Genomic DNA, 14,679 nt, shown 5'->3' with positions numbered 1-14,679 from the left:
TCCATGGTAACCATACCTCGTTTGTCCCTCAGAGGCGGTAAAATGCCTCGCGAATGGGAAGCCGGCACCTCGTGCTCAGCTCAGCTGCACTAAAACAGGTGGAGGAGAGACGTGTTCGCTGTCCTGTCCATCAAACGCCCTTTTCCTGGCTGGTTAGTTACCTTACTTTTTGGGATTTCTCTGGAAGTCAGTTGAACAGCATGTTGTATTCTGTGTTGTTTGGATACATTCAGTGCAGTTTGATTTGTTTAAATTCAGTAATGTACATTATAAATTGTAAATCTGTTCACTTTCTTATATACGCCTGAAAGGAATATATTTATTTAGATCAAGCAGCACTCTATTATGGTTATTGGCTCAAACAGTCTTTGTCCTCTGCTACCCTCTAGTGGTTCAAACCTTAAATCACAAAATTTGCATGCTTGGTTCAATCAAATCAATAAGCTTGATGATGAGGAGGCTGATGGAATGAGGAAAAACTGGCCAGAAATGAGAAAGCACATGAAAATTAAGCTTTCAACAACTCACAGTCATATTAATACTGCTATAATGACGTTGAACATGCAAGCATTGTCATATCTGTTAGATAACCAAACAAACAATAAAGGGCAAGAAACGTTCAATTGGCCTGACCAGAGGAATCATGTGAATGTGATATTTGACATTCTGTGAGAAAGTGACTAGAAAAGAATGTTGCAATGATATTTCATAAGTACATCTATCATCTCTGCGGACTGCTTTGGTAAAGGTATTAAGGTGTTAGACGCCCAAAACTTGTCTCTGACAAATTTTATGCAAGGACCATCGGTTTAGAGGAATGTGCGTAAACATATTAATACCCAGAAGTAACTTTCATACAAGTCTTGATTCACTAAACTTTGGTCCATTCGCACAGCTCTAACACAAGGGCCACATTCTCACTCACTACGATCTAAAAAAATATATATACAGTCTAGTTTGCACTACAAAAACAAGTATTAAAAAAATCTGAAAAATATTTTCAGAGAACATTTATTAAATTACATTTTTTCTTGCTTGTTTGAAGCTTTGATGTTTTTACGCTTAAATAGAAAAGAACCACCGCTCATCCGTCAAAAAAGTCTTGTAGAGAGGTGCTGCTACGTTAAATCATTGATCTTGCACAGTGTTTTAAGTTTTTACGCTTAAAACAAGAAACAATTTTTTTTTAAAGGTTGTAGACTTTTTTTATAGAAAACTTGCAGTGCATTTACTACAGAAAGTAGTGTGCATTATAAATATTAAATATAGGGAATTTTGTGAACAATTTGGCAATGCAGTGGTTGTACTACAGAAAGAGGTATGCATTATAAAAGCTAATATGCACAATAAAGTCTAGTATGCACTTCAATAATAAGTATGCACTAATCAGAAATGTGACCTAGTAGTATATACTAGAATAAATCAAAATGAATAAAGTCTAAATTTCATCTGTAAGTTAGATCAATGCGAATCTGAGTGTATGAGTATATATATATATGTGTGTGTGTGTGTGTGTGTTTATGACTCTTGGATTCTCTGTACGTGTGTGTTAATGGATGGTCTCCCCGGGTTCGAGCACTAAAGCTGTATAAAACCTCTTTTAATCCTGTTCACCCGCGGGCTGTAGCCGCACGCCAACAGAAATACTCAGCCTGCCATTGGACGATTTGTGGCAAGGCCGAAGTCAGGCCAATGACTCTCTAGACAACTTCACAGTACTCTGTCATGATGACAGCCAACCCTCTCCACTCACACACACATACAGTACATCATACACACACAGTACATCATACACACACACACACACTACGAGACAATACTCAGGTGCATGCAGCACCTGGAACATCTGTTTAAAAGCTTTCTCTCTCTCTGTGTGTGTGTGTGTGTGTGTGATTTAGACTCTGAGAACAGTTACACTCTGAGCTGCGGGGTGCCTGTCCAGCCAGGTAAAGTTCCACTGAAGAAGAACGTCACTACATCCAGCAGCAGCTCCCTGCAAACCTGCACAGGTACTGTATCTTTTCTCTGTGGTTTATCTGCACTGAGCCTCTCATAAACATGTATGTACTACAGTCTAGTATGCACTACAAACAGTAGTCTATAATAGGTATTAAAACAGCTAACATGCATTGTAAAATATAGTATGCAGTAAAAAAAAAACAAGTATTCACTACAAAATCTAGTGCATACATCTAGTATGTACTACAATACATCTCTCAATCTTCGGTAGATCGAACACTTGCCTTTTCCTGTTTCCTTCCCATCCCATACATTTTCTCTTCTTTCCTTTTCTTTCTCTATTTTTTCTTTTAATTGTTTCCTTTCTTTTTCCATTTTTATTTCTTGTTTCTTTCTTTCCTATTTCTCTTCTCATTCCTCTCATACAGAGCACCTAAAGGGACAGGGTGAAGGAAATAAATATGAGATGGGAGGAAAATGTCAATGATTGTCAATGTCAATGATTTTGCGTCCTCTCGCAAAAGTTTTGCGTTCCCCCAAGAAACGTTGTGTTCCCTTGCAAAATGTTTTGTGCTCATCTGAGAAACTTTGCATTCGGGCGCAAAAAAACACGCAAAAGTTTTGCGAGCGAACACAAAAAGCATTGAAATATATTTTATCACCATGTCCCTTAATTGGCTCTGTACTCTCCTTTTCCTCTTCTTCTACTTCTTGTTTCTTTTCTTTTTTTTTTGTTCCCTTTACTTTTTCTGTTCTCCCTTTTCTGTTTTTCCCTTCCTTTCCAGATTTTCTGTTTCCTTTCTCTTTTTATTTTCATTTTCCTTTCCTTGTTTCCTGTTTCTACTTTTAGTTTTCTCCTTTCTTTTCTTTCCTTTTATTTATCTGTTTTCTCCTTTGTCCTTTCCTTTTCCTGGTCTGTGTACCTTCTGGTAATTTCAATTTTCTACTTAAAGAGCAATAAAGAGCAATAAAAAAACGGTTTAATTTTAGATTTTTCGTTTTGTTTAAAGGGTTAGTTCACCCAAAAATGAAAATTCTGCCAGTAATTACTCACCCTCATGTCGTTCCAACCCCGTTAGACTTTCGTTCATCTTCGGAACACAAATTAAGATATTTTTGTTTAAATCTGAGAGCTGTCTCACTCCTCCATAGGCTTCTATTGTAAGTGAAACCTGCCGGCCCAGAAAACATTGTTAAATTAGTCAGAGTGACTACAGTGGCTCAACCTTAAGTTTATCAAGCGACGAGAATACTTTTTGTGCGCAAAAAAAACTAAAATAACGACTTTATTCAACTATTCGTTGAATAAAGTCTAAATAATTTTTTATTTCAGAGAAATTCCAATTTTAAATAAGGCCCTGTCCCAAATGGCACAGTCCAGACTTGTGGACTTCCTCAGAGTCCAAACTTCGGTGACGTCATGTAGTGCAGACCTATAGGGCCCTTAGCGCGAGTCTGCGAGGGCGCATTGAGAGGTATTTTTGGGACAGACTCGATCGTCACGCCGGAAACAGGAAGACGGTCTGATTGTTGTTATGGACAGGAGCTGCAGGTTTGGGGAAATATGATGCCTATTGTTGTTGTGTTTACATATGACTCAGTAAAGCCCTGACATTCTGTTCTATTTATTTAATGAATCATAATGCGATCGTATTATTCAGCTCGCTATTATTAGCCTTATGTTTGAGACATCAACCACTGGTCGATGATCATAATGTTTGTATAAACTTGTCATAAAAATCGTAATGATAATTACACTTAAATATTTTCTTCTCAGCCATGTTAACAATTGTCCGTGAGTGAAATCTCCTCCCATCCGTTGTCTGATTGGCCTTTCGCAAGGATTCCTGGGTAAAGTGCGTGGAGCCTGCATCTATGCGGGCTTCGTGGGAAGACCGCTTCAAGGGTACAAAGGGGGCGCTGCTGAGCACACTTCAGAGCGTTAAAATGCTAAATGGGACAGCCTACGGACTCGTAGACTCGGCGAGCACGCGCGATTTAAGTCCACGAGACCGAAAGTCCGCATGAAGTGCACCATTTGGGTCAGGGCCTCCGTGGCCGTCCCGGAAAAAAATGTCGCCTGTCAATGGCGCAATATCCGTGCTATCCTCGGTATCCACTCGAACTGCCATAGCCATGATGTAACCATGGCGACAGACATGGACAACTGCGTAATGCGTAACGTTTAGCGGCACAAAGTTCTTGTTTCGTTCAAACATAAACCATGGCAAGCAGACTTTGGGGCAAACAAGGAGAACTAAAATAAGGATCAATATCAGCGTGGGGTTTTTGAGATGCCAAGAGCTCCACGTCCAGGACTAACTTGGACTCGACAGAGCTTCACGAGTCACGACTTGACAGCTTTATTAGACAGGTGAGCAAATGTACATAAAACAAATCAATGTTAACGTTAGCTCAACATGATGACATGTTAGAATATGGTCAGTACGTTATTCTAATCTCGATCTAGCTGCTAGTTTCGTATAGAAAACGAACTAACATGTAGAATAACATTGTAACTTTCAACACACATTTAAATGCCGTTTAGTGTGATAGAGTAACGTTAGACCAAGTGAAACAGCGCTGCGTTCCCTCACAAGTTGAATTCGTCTAATAAACTGACCTGTGTGAGTAATCCAGCACTTGCGTGTAGGTCAGTAGAATTAAATGTCCTTATTCCTTTATATCTGCGGGACTCGCGTGATATCTGTCTCTTTAGCAATCGCGACCTGCTTCATACCACTGTAATGTTAAAAAACATGAGTGTTTTCACTCATCCATAAACATTATTAGATCCATCAGCTTGACAGCAAGTCCCATCATTCAGCTCGTCACTGTGTCATAAACATACGCATTTGTTATTGTTGGAAACTGCGCCCTCTTGTGGCCAAAAAAAAGCTACATATTGTACCTTTAAAGGATTAGTTCACTTTTAAAAAAACTTTTGCTGATAATTTACTCACCCCCATGTCATCCAAGATGTCCATGTCTTTCTTTCTTCAGTCGAAAAGAAATTAAGGTTTTTGATGAAAACATTCCAGGATTTTTCTCCATATAATGCACTTTACTGGCTACCAAACGGTTCAAGGTCCAAATGACAGTTTCAGTGCAAACTGCAAACTGTTCAAATGGTTTTAAATGACACCAGACGATGAATAATGGTCTTATCAAGCGAAACGATCGCTCATTTTAAAAAAAAAAACATCAAAGTTTAAGTTTTATAAGCTCACATGCTCGCGTCGCTCTGTTCTGTGTAACTCTCCTGTTCGAACTCGTTCATCAAAATGAACAAATCTTTTTCCGAGTCAATTCGTTCATTTCGGTCGTTAAATGAATCAAATGACTCGGAAAAAGATTTGTTCATTTTGATGAACGAGTTCGAACAGGAGAGTCACACAGAACAGAGCGACGCGAGCATGTGAGCTTATAAAACTTAAACTTTGTTATTTATTTTTTAAATGAGCGATCGTTTCGCTTGATAAGACCATTATTCATCGTCTGGAATCGTTTAAAGCCCTTTGAACAGTTTGCACTGAAACTGTCTTTTGGACCTTGGACCGTTTGGTACCCAGTAAAGTGCATTATATGGAGAAAAATCCTGGAATGTTTTCATCAAAAACCTTAATTTCTTTTCGACTGAAGAAAGAAAGACATGGACATCTTGGATGACATGGGGGTGAGTAAATTATCAGCAAAAGTTTTTTTAAAAGTGAACTAATCCTTTAAGTAGAAAATCTAATTACCAGAACGTACACTGACCTTTCCTTTCCTTTCCTTTCCTTTCCTTTCCTTTCCTTTCCTTTCCTTTCCTTTCCTTTCCTTTCCTTTCCTTTCCTTTCACCATGAGTCTAGTATGTCCTACATCTCCTTTCGGTTGGCTCAGAGCAAGGACGCTTCTCTGTTTTTTTGGCCCCTTTAGCAGAGATCAGACAGGACAGCTGTAAACGAGTCATCTAGCGTGACGTGTTCCAGTCCATTACATCGCATGACAGACACTGGATCACTGCAAGGGCTCAGATACAGAGATCTGTGAGGAGAATTAGGACAGGTCCTATCATTCAACCCTGCCGAGGTCACAGACACGCTACTATTATCCCCAGTACTCTCTCTTTCCCGCCTCTCAGAATTCGACATTCCCCATGTGGTTTCGTTGTGTAGATTTTGGACAGCTATGCAAGACTCAGACAGACAGACAGACGGCTTCGAAATTCTCTCGCATACACAAGCGCCGCTTCTTGTTTTGGACGGCGTACATAGGAATGCTGTGAACCTGAGTAAATGACTCTGTGCTGGCTGCACATCTATGCTGACAGATTTGAAATACACAGACGGTATTCTACCACAGTGGCTCCTGAGGGCCTCTACACACGGGGCCCGGGGAGAACGAGCAAACAGACAGTTCGCTTGATTCACACATTCTGAAAAAAAAGAAAAAAAAACATCGCTGAAAGTTTCACTACCAAACCCCCTGCTGTCGGGTCCAAAACCGCCACACGCTCGATATGCTTTTAGAAGACCAGCTGAAGTCCTCAACCGCAGTGTGTTCTCATTTCAACTCCTGACCCTTCGTCTCCCTTCATTCCCTCACTGACTTTGGACTTCTTGTGTTAAACTAGACACTCATATTTTTAATACTTTGGAATGGGCCGCTCAGCCCACAGGACAGATTTAGTGTGCTTGAATGTTGGATTTCAAAAAGGCCTCATATTTTGGTGTTTTCCATGATTATTATCCAAACCGTGCAAGTGAAAGTGAGACTTTGCCGATTTCCCATCCATCAGAGATGCTGGCCCAGCCTGTGAAGCAGAAAGCACGGTTTAAGATCAAAGACGCCAAGTGCCACCTGAGACCCCGCAACAAGGAGAAACACCGGGACACGGGGAAGCAGAGCCTGCAGGGTGAGAAACACACCACATTCAAAAATATCTTTTCATTGAAGGATTCTCATTTCCTTTACCTTTTTCCTTCTCATTTGCCCTGTTTCCTTTCCTTGCTGGTTCCCTCTTTCCTTTACACTTCTCCTTTTCTTTTCTTTCTTTTTTCTTTTCCCTTTTCATTTACTTCCTTTTCTTTTTTCTCTTCTTGTTTCCTTTCCTTTTCCTGTTCCTGTTTCATTTACATTTTCCTTTCTCTTCTTCTTTTTTATCTTTTTGTTTTCAAATTTCTTCTTTTCTCTTCTCATTTGTGAAATATTTTTTCTATTTGTTTACTGCTTCTTGTTTCCTTTCCTTCTTTCCTTTTTTCTCATTTGTCCTGTTTCTTCCTCTACCATTTTTCTTCTACCTTTCTCCTTTCCTTGTTTCTCTTTTCCTTTTTTCTTTTTCTTTTGTCATGTTTTTTATTCCCCATTTCCCTTTACTCTTCTGTTTTTTAAATATTTTTTCCTATTTCCTTTTCCTTCGCCCTATCATTTTGTCTTCTTTTCCTTTTCCTGTTTTGTTGACTTTTTCTCTTTTTTGATCTTTTCTTTCTCAACTCTTTTCTTTCCCATTTCTCTTCTCGTTTTCTTCCTCGCTTCCATTTTCTCTTTTCTTTTTACCTATTTTTCTTCTCTCCTGTTTCTTCTTTTCCTAATCCTCTCTTTCTGATTTCCCGTTTCATTTGCTATTCTGCTTTTCCTTATTCCCTTTCCTGTCCTTTCAGCAGCTGGTCAGTTACCTTGCACAGACGACTGTCAGGTGACGTTTGTGAATCTGAAGTGCGACTCTTCCAAAAAGCGCCGTCGTGGCCGGAAGTCTCCATCAAAGGAAGTCTCCCACATCACAGCAGAGTTTGAGATGGAAATGAAAGAAGAGGAAGCCTCAGGTAACATTGCCTGCATGTGTGTACAGTAGTTCTCTCTTGTTAACTGTTGCGTTCCCATGTCATGCCATCTGTGACTTCAGAGTGTAAATGTGATGTCTTTTGTCTTTATTTATGTGTCAGAATCATGTAATGTGGACTGTGTGCGTGAGAAGACCAAACAGAGGCTTCAGAATGCCATGCGCACACTAAGGAAGTCCATCAGTAAACAGCAGTTCTACATTCAGTTCTCCGGCACGGCGTACGAGGTGGCCCAGCGTGCCGTGCGACAGACAGAAGGAGATGAGACCTGCAGTATAGGACAGGTCCTCACTGACGGGAATTGCGGTGAGTATTTTGGGATAAGGGTTTTGTTTTCTGATCTGGGGTTGAAGACACTTTCATAAATCTTGTATCTGTGTGTTTGGGTGCGTTTCTGTGTGTTCGGGTGTCTCCCAGTCAGCTGCGGTGTGGGAACGTTCTACAGTGGAGAACAGGAACAATGCGTCATCTGTCCGCCAGGAACCTATCAGGACAGGGAGGGCCAGCTGTCCTGCGAGCCCTGCCCCAGCACCGAGGGACAGGGCATCGCAGGGGCCAAGAACGTCTCTGAGTGCGGAGGTGTGTGTGGATACACATTATCAAACACTCAATCAATGAATAGCTTTGTGATGGTAATGACACACCTATTGATTATTGGAGCTGATTAATGCAAGACCACATTCTTTCAAATGAATCAATAGATTTTGAAATTCAGGGTCAGAAAATCCCAGAATTACTCATTATCATGCAAATGCAAGATTTCTTATGAAGGACTTAGCAAAGTCTGGATCAATTGGTAGCAGCTCATTTTAACTATTTGAGCAGCTAAATTGTATTTGACTGACAGCATACAAACACACCTCAATACTAAACCCTTTATTAGGTGATTATTAGGTAATATATTCATGGTAGAATGTCCAAACGAAATGTTTACAAATATTTGTGTTGCAGTGTCATGATGCTTGTTCAATTGACTTGATTGAAATCACTTTGGTTTTAGCCCTCTTTGTGGAATTAAAAAAAAAAATTCAAACAATTTCGCGAGACATAACTGATGAGCATCATGAGACACTTCTCTGTTTATCTAGTTATTTTGCCAAATGCTCAGGTTGTGAATTTAAATACATTGGTAGTGAGTGGAAAACAGGGGCTATGAAGCTCCAGAAATGACAAAAGCACCATTAAAGTAGTCTAGTTTTCTATACTCAGTAAGTCTTATAAAGCTATCTTGATAATCTTTGTAAATTCCAGACTGGAATTTATATTGTTTTTCTCTTTGGTTGAACTATCCCCTATTTTCATTTTTAAAAAATGAAGAAAAAAGAAATAACAATAACACAAATACACTACTGTTCTTTAAAAGAAATTAATACTTTTATTCAGCATGAATGCATTAAATTGTATTTCTCTTTTTAATTCTGTTCTTTTGAACCTTGTTCTTCAAAGAACAAGCAGCGAATCGGCATATTAGAATGATTTCTGAAGGAAATGAAGACGGGAGTAATGATGCTGAAAATTCAGCTTTGCATCCCAGGAATAATTTACATTTAAAATATATTAACTTAGAAAGCAGTTATTTCATCTTGAATGGTAGTGCATAATCAAAATAATCTTGTTTTTTTGTTAAATGCTCAAAATACTCAAAATGTCATTCTCTGGTTGTAGGCCAGTGCCCTGCCGGTCAGTTCTCTGCTGATGGCTTCCGCCCGTGCCAGCCGTGCCCGCTGGGCACCTTCCAGCCTGAGCCGGGCCGTGTGGTGTGCTTCCCCTGTGGAGGAGGACTCTTGACCAAACACACGGCCAGCACGTCCTTTAGAGACTGTGAAGCCAAAGGTATGATGCAACACTGCAAAATAAGCACATTTCTTATGTCCATATTTACTTTGTGTTTTCACTTCCCCATATTTCTAGTTCACTGTGCTCTTGGGCATCATTATAACGCCAGCACGCACCGGTGCATCCGTTGTCCGGCTGGAACTTACCAGTCTGAGTCCGGACAGAACTACTGCATCACCTGCCCTGGAAACACCACTACAGATTTTGACGGAGCTAACAATGTATCTCACTGCAAAAGTAAGGCAGAATAATGCAAATCCATTCACAGATCCCATGATAAGCAGTGAATTCACGGGTCTGTCTGTTCTTATCCCTTGCAGATCAGCTATGCGGCGGTGAGCTGGGAGATTTCATGGGTTACATCGAATCTCCCAACTATCCCGGTGACTATCCATCTAATGTGGACTGTGTTTGGACCATTAACCCTCCGAACAAGAGGCGCATCCTTATTGTTGTACCAGAGATCTTCCTGCCCATTGAGGATGAGTGCGGGGATGTTCTTGTCATGAGGAAGAGCGGTATGGTATACCTGTCATTTTGGATGCTAGTTAATTATTGCAAGCAGGGATGCAAATTATTGAGCTCCTCTTCTCTCTTTTTAGCCCTGCCCACTTCCATTACAACTTATGAGACATGTCAAACTTATGAGCGACCAATCGCTTTCACCTCCCGTTCACGCAAGCTGTGGATCCAGTTCAAATCTAACGAGGGTAACAGTGGAAAGGGATTTCAGGTTCCATATGTCACTTATGATGGTAAGTTACAGATGCAGTCCAAACACAACCACACACATTCACATACTACATTCGATGTAGCCCATGAAATCTCATTTTTGCCCACTGTCGCTCACTGGACCGTTCTCTATAAACCCTGGAGATGGTTGTGCATGAAAATCCTAGTAGATCAGCAGTTTCCGAAGTACTCAGACCAGCCCATCTGGCACCAACAACCCTGCCACGTTCAAAGGCCTTTATTCCCCATTCTGATGCTCAGTTTGAACTTCAGCAGATCGTCGTGACCATGTGTGGCTAAATGCATTGAGCTGCTGCCCTGTGATTGGCTGATTAGACATTTGCGTTAACAAGAAGTTGAACAAGTGTACCTAATAAAGTGGCCAGGCATTTAGACAGCAACTACACAAATGAGATACATTAAACATTCTATAAATTGTAAAAAAGTTATTCGTGTACATAAATAATATACTACATTTATTAATATCAGTTTGTGTTTTTGTCATTATAGAAGACTACCAGCAACTTATAGAGGATATTGTTCGAGACGGTCGACTTTACGCCTCAGAAAACCACCAAGAGATATTAAAAGTGAGCATTTATTTTCACTACAGTAAGTAGCTGTCGTCAGACATGACTTTATATTCCTCTTTTAATGGCACGTTTCTCTGTTTTCAGGATAAGAAGCTGATTAAAGCTCTGTTTGATGTGCTGGCCCACCCTCATAACTACTTTAAATACACTGTGCAGGAATCAAAGGAGATGTTTCCACGTTCCTTTATCAAGCTGCTACGCTCCAAAGTCTCCAGGTTTCTACGGCCGTATAAATAGAAACCCGAACATTTCTTCCACGACCCCGGCTCTATCCCCATCTCTCTTCCTGTCTTTTCTCCACTAGCTCCCAGAAGGCCTAACTACTGCAAGAAGATAAAGACGTTTGGCCTTCTTCCTGTCTGAGATTTGTCCAGTTGTCCTTTTTTGTCTTTGTATGTTTTTTGTTTGCTAATATTTATGTGCTTGATTTTGCAAAAGCCCTCTTTGGATGTTTGATATCTACAGTATATTTGTAAGTAAGTGTGTGTGTGTGCGTGTGTGTGTGTGTGTGTGTGTGTGTGTGTATGTGTGCGTGCGCTTGTCTGTGTGTGCAAAAATGATGTGCAAGCTTATGGCTTATTAGGACACATACAGACACACACAGATATATATATATATATTCTTGTTTGGAAAAGGTTATTTTCATGCCCCTGATGTGCACAAGGGGTTTTAATATCCTAGTGCACTTAATGAGAAAGTATTCACTTTCTGTTCTGACCACAAAAAAATAAAAGACAAAGCCAGACAAGTGAAAGATAAATAAAAAAAACAGGATAAAAGACAAAAACTACCTGTCAGTATGAGAGTTAGAGTTACGTGTACGTTGTTTTACTAGTATTTGGAGCTTCAACTGCACTTGAATTTTATATTGTAGAGAATAAGAAAATATAAGTTGCTTTTTTCGTTGTTGTTTTGTTTTTGTTGTATAGAGATGTTTTACCTTGGTTGTAGAAACAAGAAATGTCCGTACTGCCCCTCTACAGGGATACAGAAAGATATTCTCACCTCTCCCTCTCCTGAAAACAAAACACACTTCATAATAATCTCAGTTTAATATCAGAAAAGTATTAATGTTGAAGTGCCATCTGCTTTTATTGGGTTTGTACCTCTTTGTCAGCTTGACCAGTATAAGATTAATTTCTATAAGATTACGTGATGCAACGAGTTTGTCATTAACCTGCTATTTAGATTTTGAGAACATTTTGAGAAATTGTAAATATGGTGATCATTTTTGGCAGACTTTTTTTTCTTGAGCTTGTTGTGTCATAAAACTCATGGAAATGGTGAAGAGTTTATTCAGAACAACAAAGAACTCAATTTTGGATTTAGAGACTTATTATGGTGTATTACATAATTATATCATATCTATTACATAGTAATTGCATATCACCTTTGTGCTGTGCACAAAGACACATATTTTGCTCTTGTTGTTGAACTGTGGATGAAGATTAGAGGCTGTTTGTTGAACTGATGTCATACCTGAAGTATGTGAAAAATACCCATCACAATTAAATCAAATCACAACCACATACATCTAGATGAGCCATAAAGTAACTGAAATACAGATAATATTACCTGTCATTTTACAGTGTTCTGCGTTGTTTTGCATATATTCCTGTTTGGGAGGGAGGGGCGGAGTGATCATTCTAAAGCTGCTTTGTTATATGAGCACTTATTAATGCTTGTATTTGTAATATCCACATATGGACAGGGAAACACATTCGCTCATGCATCGAGCTTAAATAATCATACATTCATGCATGCACACACAAATGCTGTAATACATATTATGCTAGCACAGTAATTTATGATTTGTGAGAAAACCGCAGGTTGTAGTTGATCTTCTGTGTGTGTGTGTGTGTGTGTGTGTGTGTGTGTGTGTGTGTTAATCACATATTGTTGTCTCATTTGATTACTAAAACAAAGGCATGTGACTGTTTGAGGAACAGTTGCCATTAGCAAAGAAGAAGAATGTGTGACATGCAAAAGCAACTAATACACACACAAACACACACCTCGATGGCTTCACGCACAGATTTAAGTGCTTTTCCCCTCAGATGGAGAGAGTGACTCAGACTGCTGCTGGTGTGATTTGTAAGCTTTATGAATACAGATGTGTAAATGATGTACATATATTAGTGGGTTTTTTTTTTTTTTTTTAAGTTAATATTTACAGTAGAAGGAGACAATGTGCTGGGGAAGGGTCACAGTCTGACATTTTCAGGACTGTTTTGGAAGGCTCTGTTGAATTAAATGCTTTCCACCATGGTGAATGACCACATTTCAAAAGAATGAACACTTCAGCAGTGTGAAATCAACCCTAGAAGAGAATGGGAACTATTGTTAAGACCTCACTTTATTAATAAATCATTCAAATCTCACGCTGTTTGTTGAGCTGTTACCTTTCGTTTGAAACAATTGTTGCTTATTCTCATAATGTATTAGTTAAATCTTTTCTTTTTTTTAAAGAGGAAAAATTAGCAAAGTTAGAAAAAAGCACCCTTATGTCACCTAACGCCATTTTGAATGATTTGTCGTCCTCTTGTGGTCATATTATAGGCCTATCATCAAAAATCATGCCGTTTTCTCCCCACAAAGGGGCAGTGTCGACCAAGATTTTTGCTTTTCAAAATATTTGAACTAATTTGAAAACTAAAAAGGGTGTTATTCATGTTTCAGAATTCAATTTTTAACTACCACACAGCTGGTCTAGACTGATATAACTTACGTTTAAAAAGCCACTACTACTTTAATATGACATGCAGATCAAGGTCAGACAAAAATACAACCTTTGATTAGACAGCACATACAGATAGATTGCACTGGCAGATATATACATAAAACAAATTAAGCCATTCTCTGACTGAAATAACTGACTTGATGGATGGGGCTTGTCACGTGAATATACGTGACGTTTACCTTGTAGACTCCTAACTGATTGAATGAAAGGGAGACGTTGGTCAAGCGGAAGGACTCTGTGAATACAATTCATCAACAACAAACTGGTCTGTTAGCAATAGTAAAAGGTTGGCTTATGATTATTAATGAAGTTACATGACTGAAGCTCTAAGGACAGTCTAAGCCATAGTAGGATTCGCCAAGAGGAGAGGAGAAAGAGCCAGAGCAGCGCGAGGGGGAGTGTCTCCAAGAGCGACAGACACACACACACACACACACACACGCATACCGGGGCACCACGCGACTCCAGTTCAAACAAACCAGCGCGAGCCTCTGCAAACAGGAGCCGCTGCGTTTTCACTCTCCTGCCGGTTATATTAGTCTTTACCTGCACATCTCCGAAAACACATTTGCGTTAGACTCTTGAGTTTGAAAAGGTAAGTATATCTCTGGTATGTAAATTAGCACCGCAGATATTTTGAATATGCATGAATTAATATGTATAAGAGAGTGCGCTGTTATAAATGATGCTCGTCTGTTTGGAAAGAAGAGAGAGTTACCATAGATACAGTCAATTCTTGAATACTTGTTAAACATGAGTGATTGATTTTTGGCATTATGATATTATATTATGTGTTGGTTTTATTCCTTGTCATTTAAACCTTGACTTATCATGTTTATCTGGCAAAGGACACCTTGCAAAATTAAACTCAATGAAAAGCAAATCATCATGCAATCTAGCCCATCAAACTGGTAGTTCGTATTGGCTCTTTTTGTGAACCACTGTTACTCTAACAGTAAAAGTGGCAACAAGTATGTGGGTATTCATTTTTGGACA

General features: G+C 39.4%; 2 protein-coding genes across 5 annotated transcripts in view; both read left to right on the top strand.

The window, feature by feature from the left end:
- Positions 1–11,489, top strand: part of scube1 (signal peptide, CUB domain, EGF-like 1) — a 73,256-nt gene extending 61,767 nt beyond the window's left edge. For 2 of the 4 annotated variants that reach the window (XM_056245093.1, XM_056245095.1), the window contains 12 exons: positions 33–152; positions 1,899–2,009; positions 6,741–6,857; positions 7,606–7,764; positions 7,885–8,088; positions 8,200–8,361; positions 9,448–9,615; positions 9,694–9,855; positions 9,939–10,136; positions 10,221–10,373; positions 10,861–10,940; positions 11,028–11,489. In XM_056245093.1, the coding sequence (XP_056101068.1) occupies positions 33–152; positions 1,899–2,009; positions 6,741–6,857; positions 7,606–7,764; positions 7,885–8,088; positions 8,200–8,361; positions 9,448–9,615; positions 9,694–9,855; positions 9,939–10,136; positions 10,221–10,373; positions 10,861–10,940; positions 11,028–11,180 (1,787 nt within the window). In that variant the 3' untranslated portion in view covers positions 11,181–11,489. Of the gene's footprint in view, positions 1–32; positions 153–1,898; positions 2,010–6,740; positions 6,858–7,602; positions 7,765–7,884; positions 8,089–8,199; positions 8,362–9,447; positions 9,616–9,693; positions 9,856–9,938; positions 10,137–10,220; positions 10,374–10,860; positions 10,941–11,027 lie in introns of all 4 variants that reach the window. The other 2 variants (XM_056245094.1, XM_056245092.1) reach the window with 1 other exon arrangement.
- Positions 11,490–14,104: 2,615 nt separating this feature from the next.
- Positions 14,105–14,679, top strand: part of mpped1 (metallophosphoesterase domain containing 1) — a 34,675-nt gene continuing 34,100 nt past the window's right edge. Inside the window, exon 1 of the mRNA XM_056245096.1 lies at positions 14,105–14,278. The gene's annotated coding sequence lies outside the window, so the exon portion shown is untranslated. The remainder of the gene's footprint in view (positions 14,279–14,679) is intronic.

The sequence above is a fragment of the Rhinichthys klamathensis genome, unplaced genomic scaffold (assembly GCF_029890125.1).
Source record: "Rhinichthys klamathensis goyatoka isolate OS25496 unplaced genomic scaffold, OSU_Roscu_1.1 h1tg000029l_1, whole genome shotgun sequence".
Classification (NCBI taxonomy): domain Eukaryota; kingdom Metazoa; phylum Chordata; class Actinopteri; order Cypriniformes; family Leuciscidae; genus Rhinichthys; species Rhinichthys klamathensis.
The sequence above is the reverse complement of the archived record's forward strand: the minus strand, read 5'-3'. Positions and strand labels throughout refer to the sequence as shown.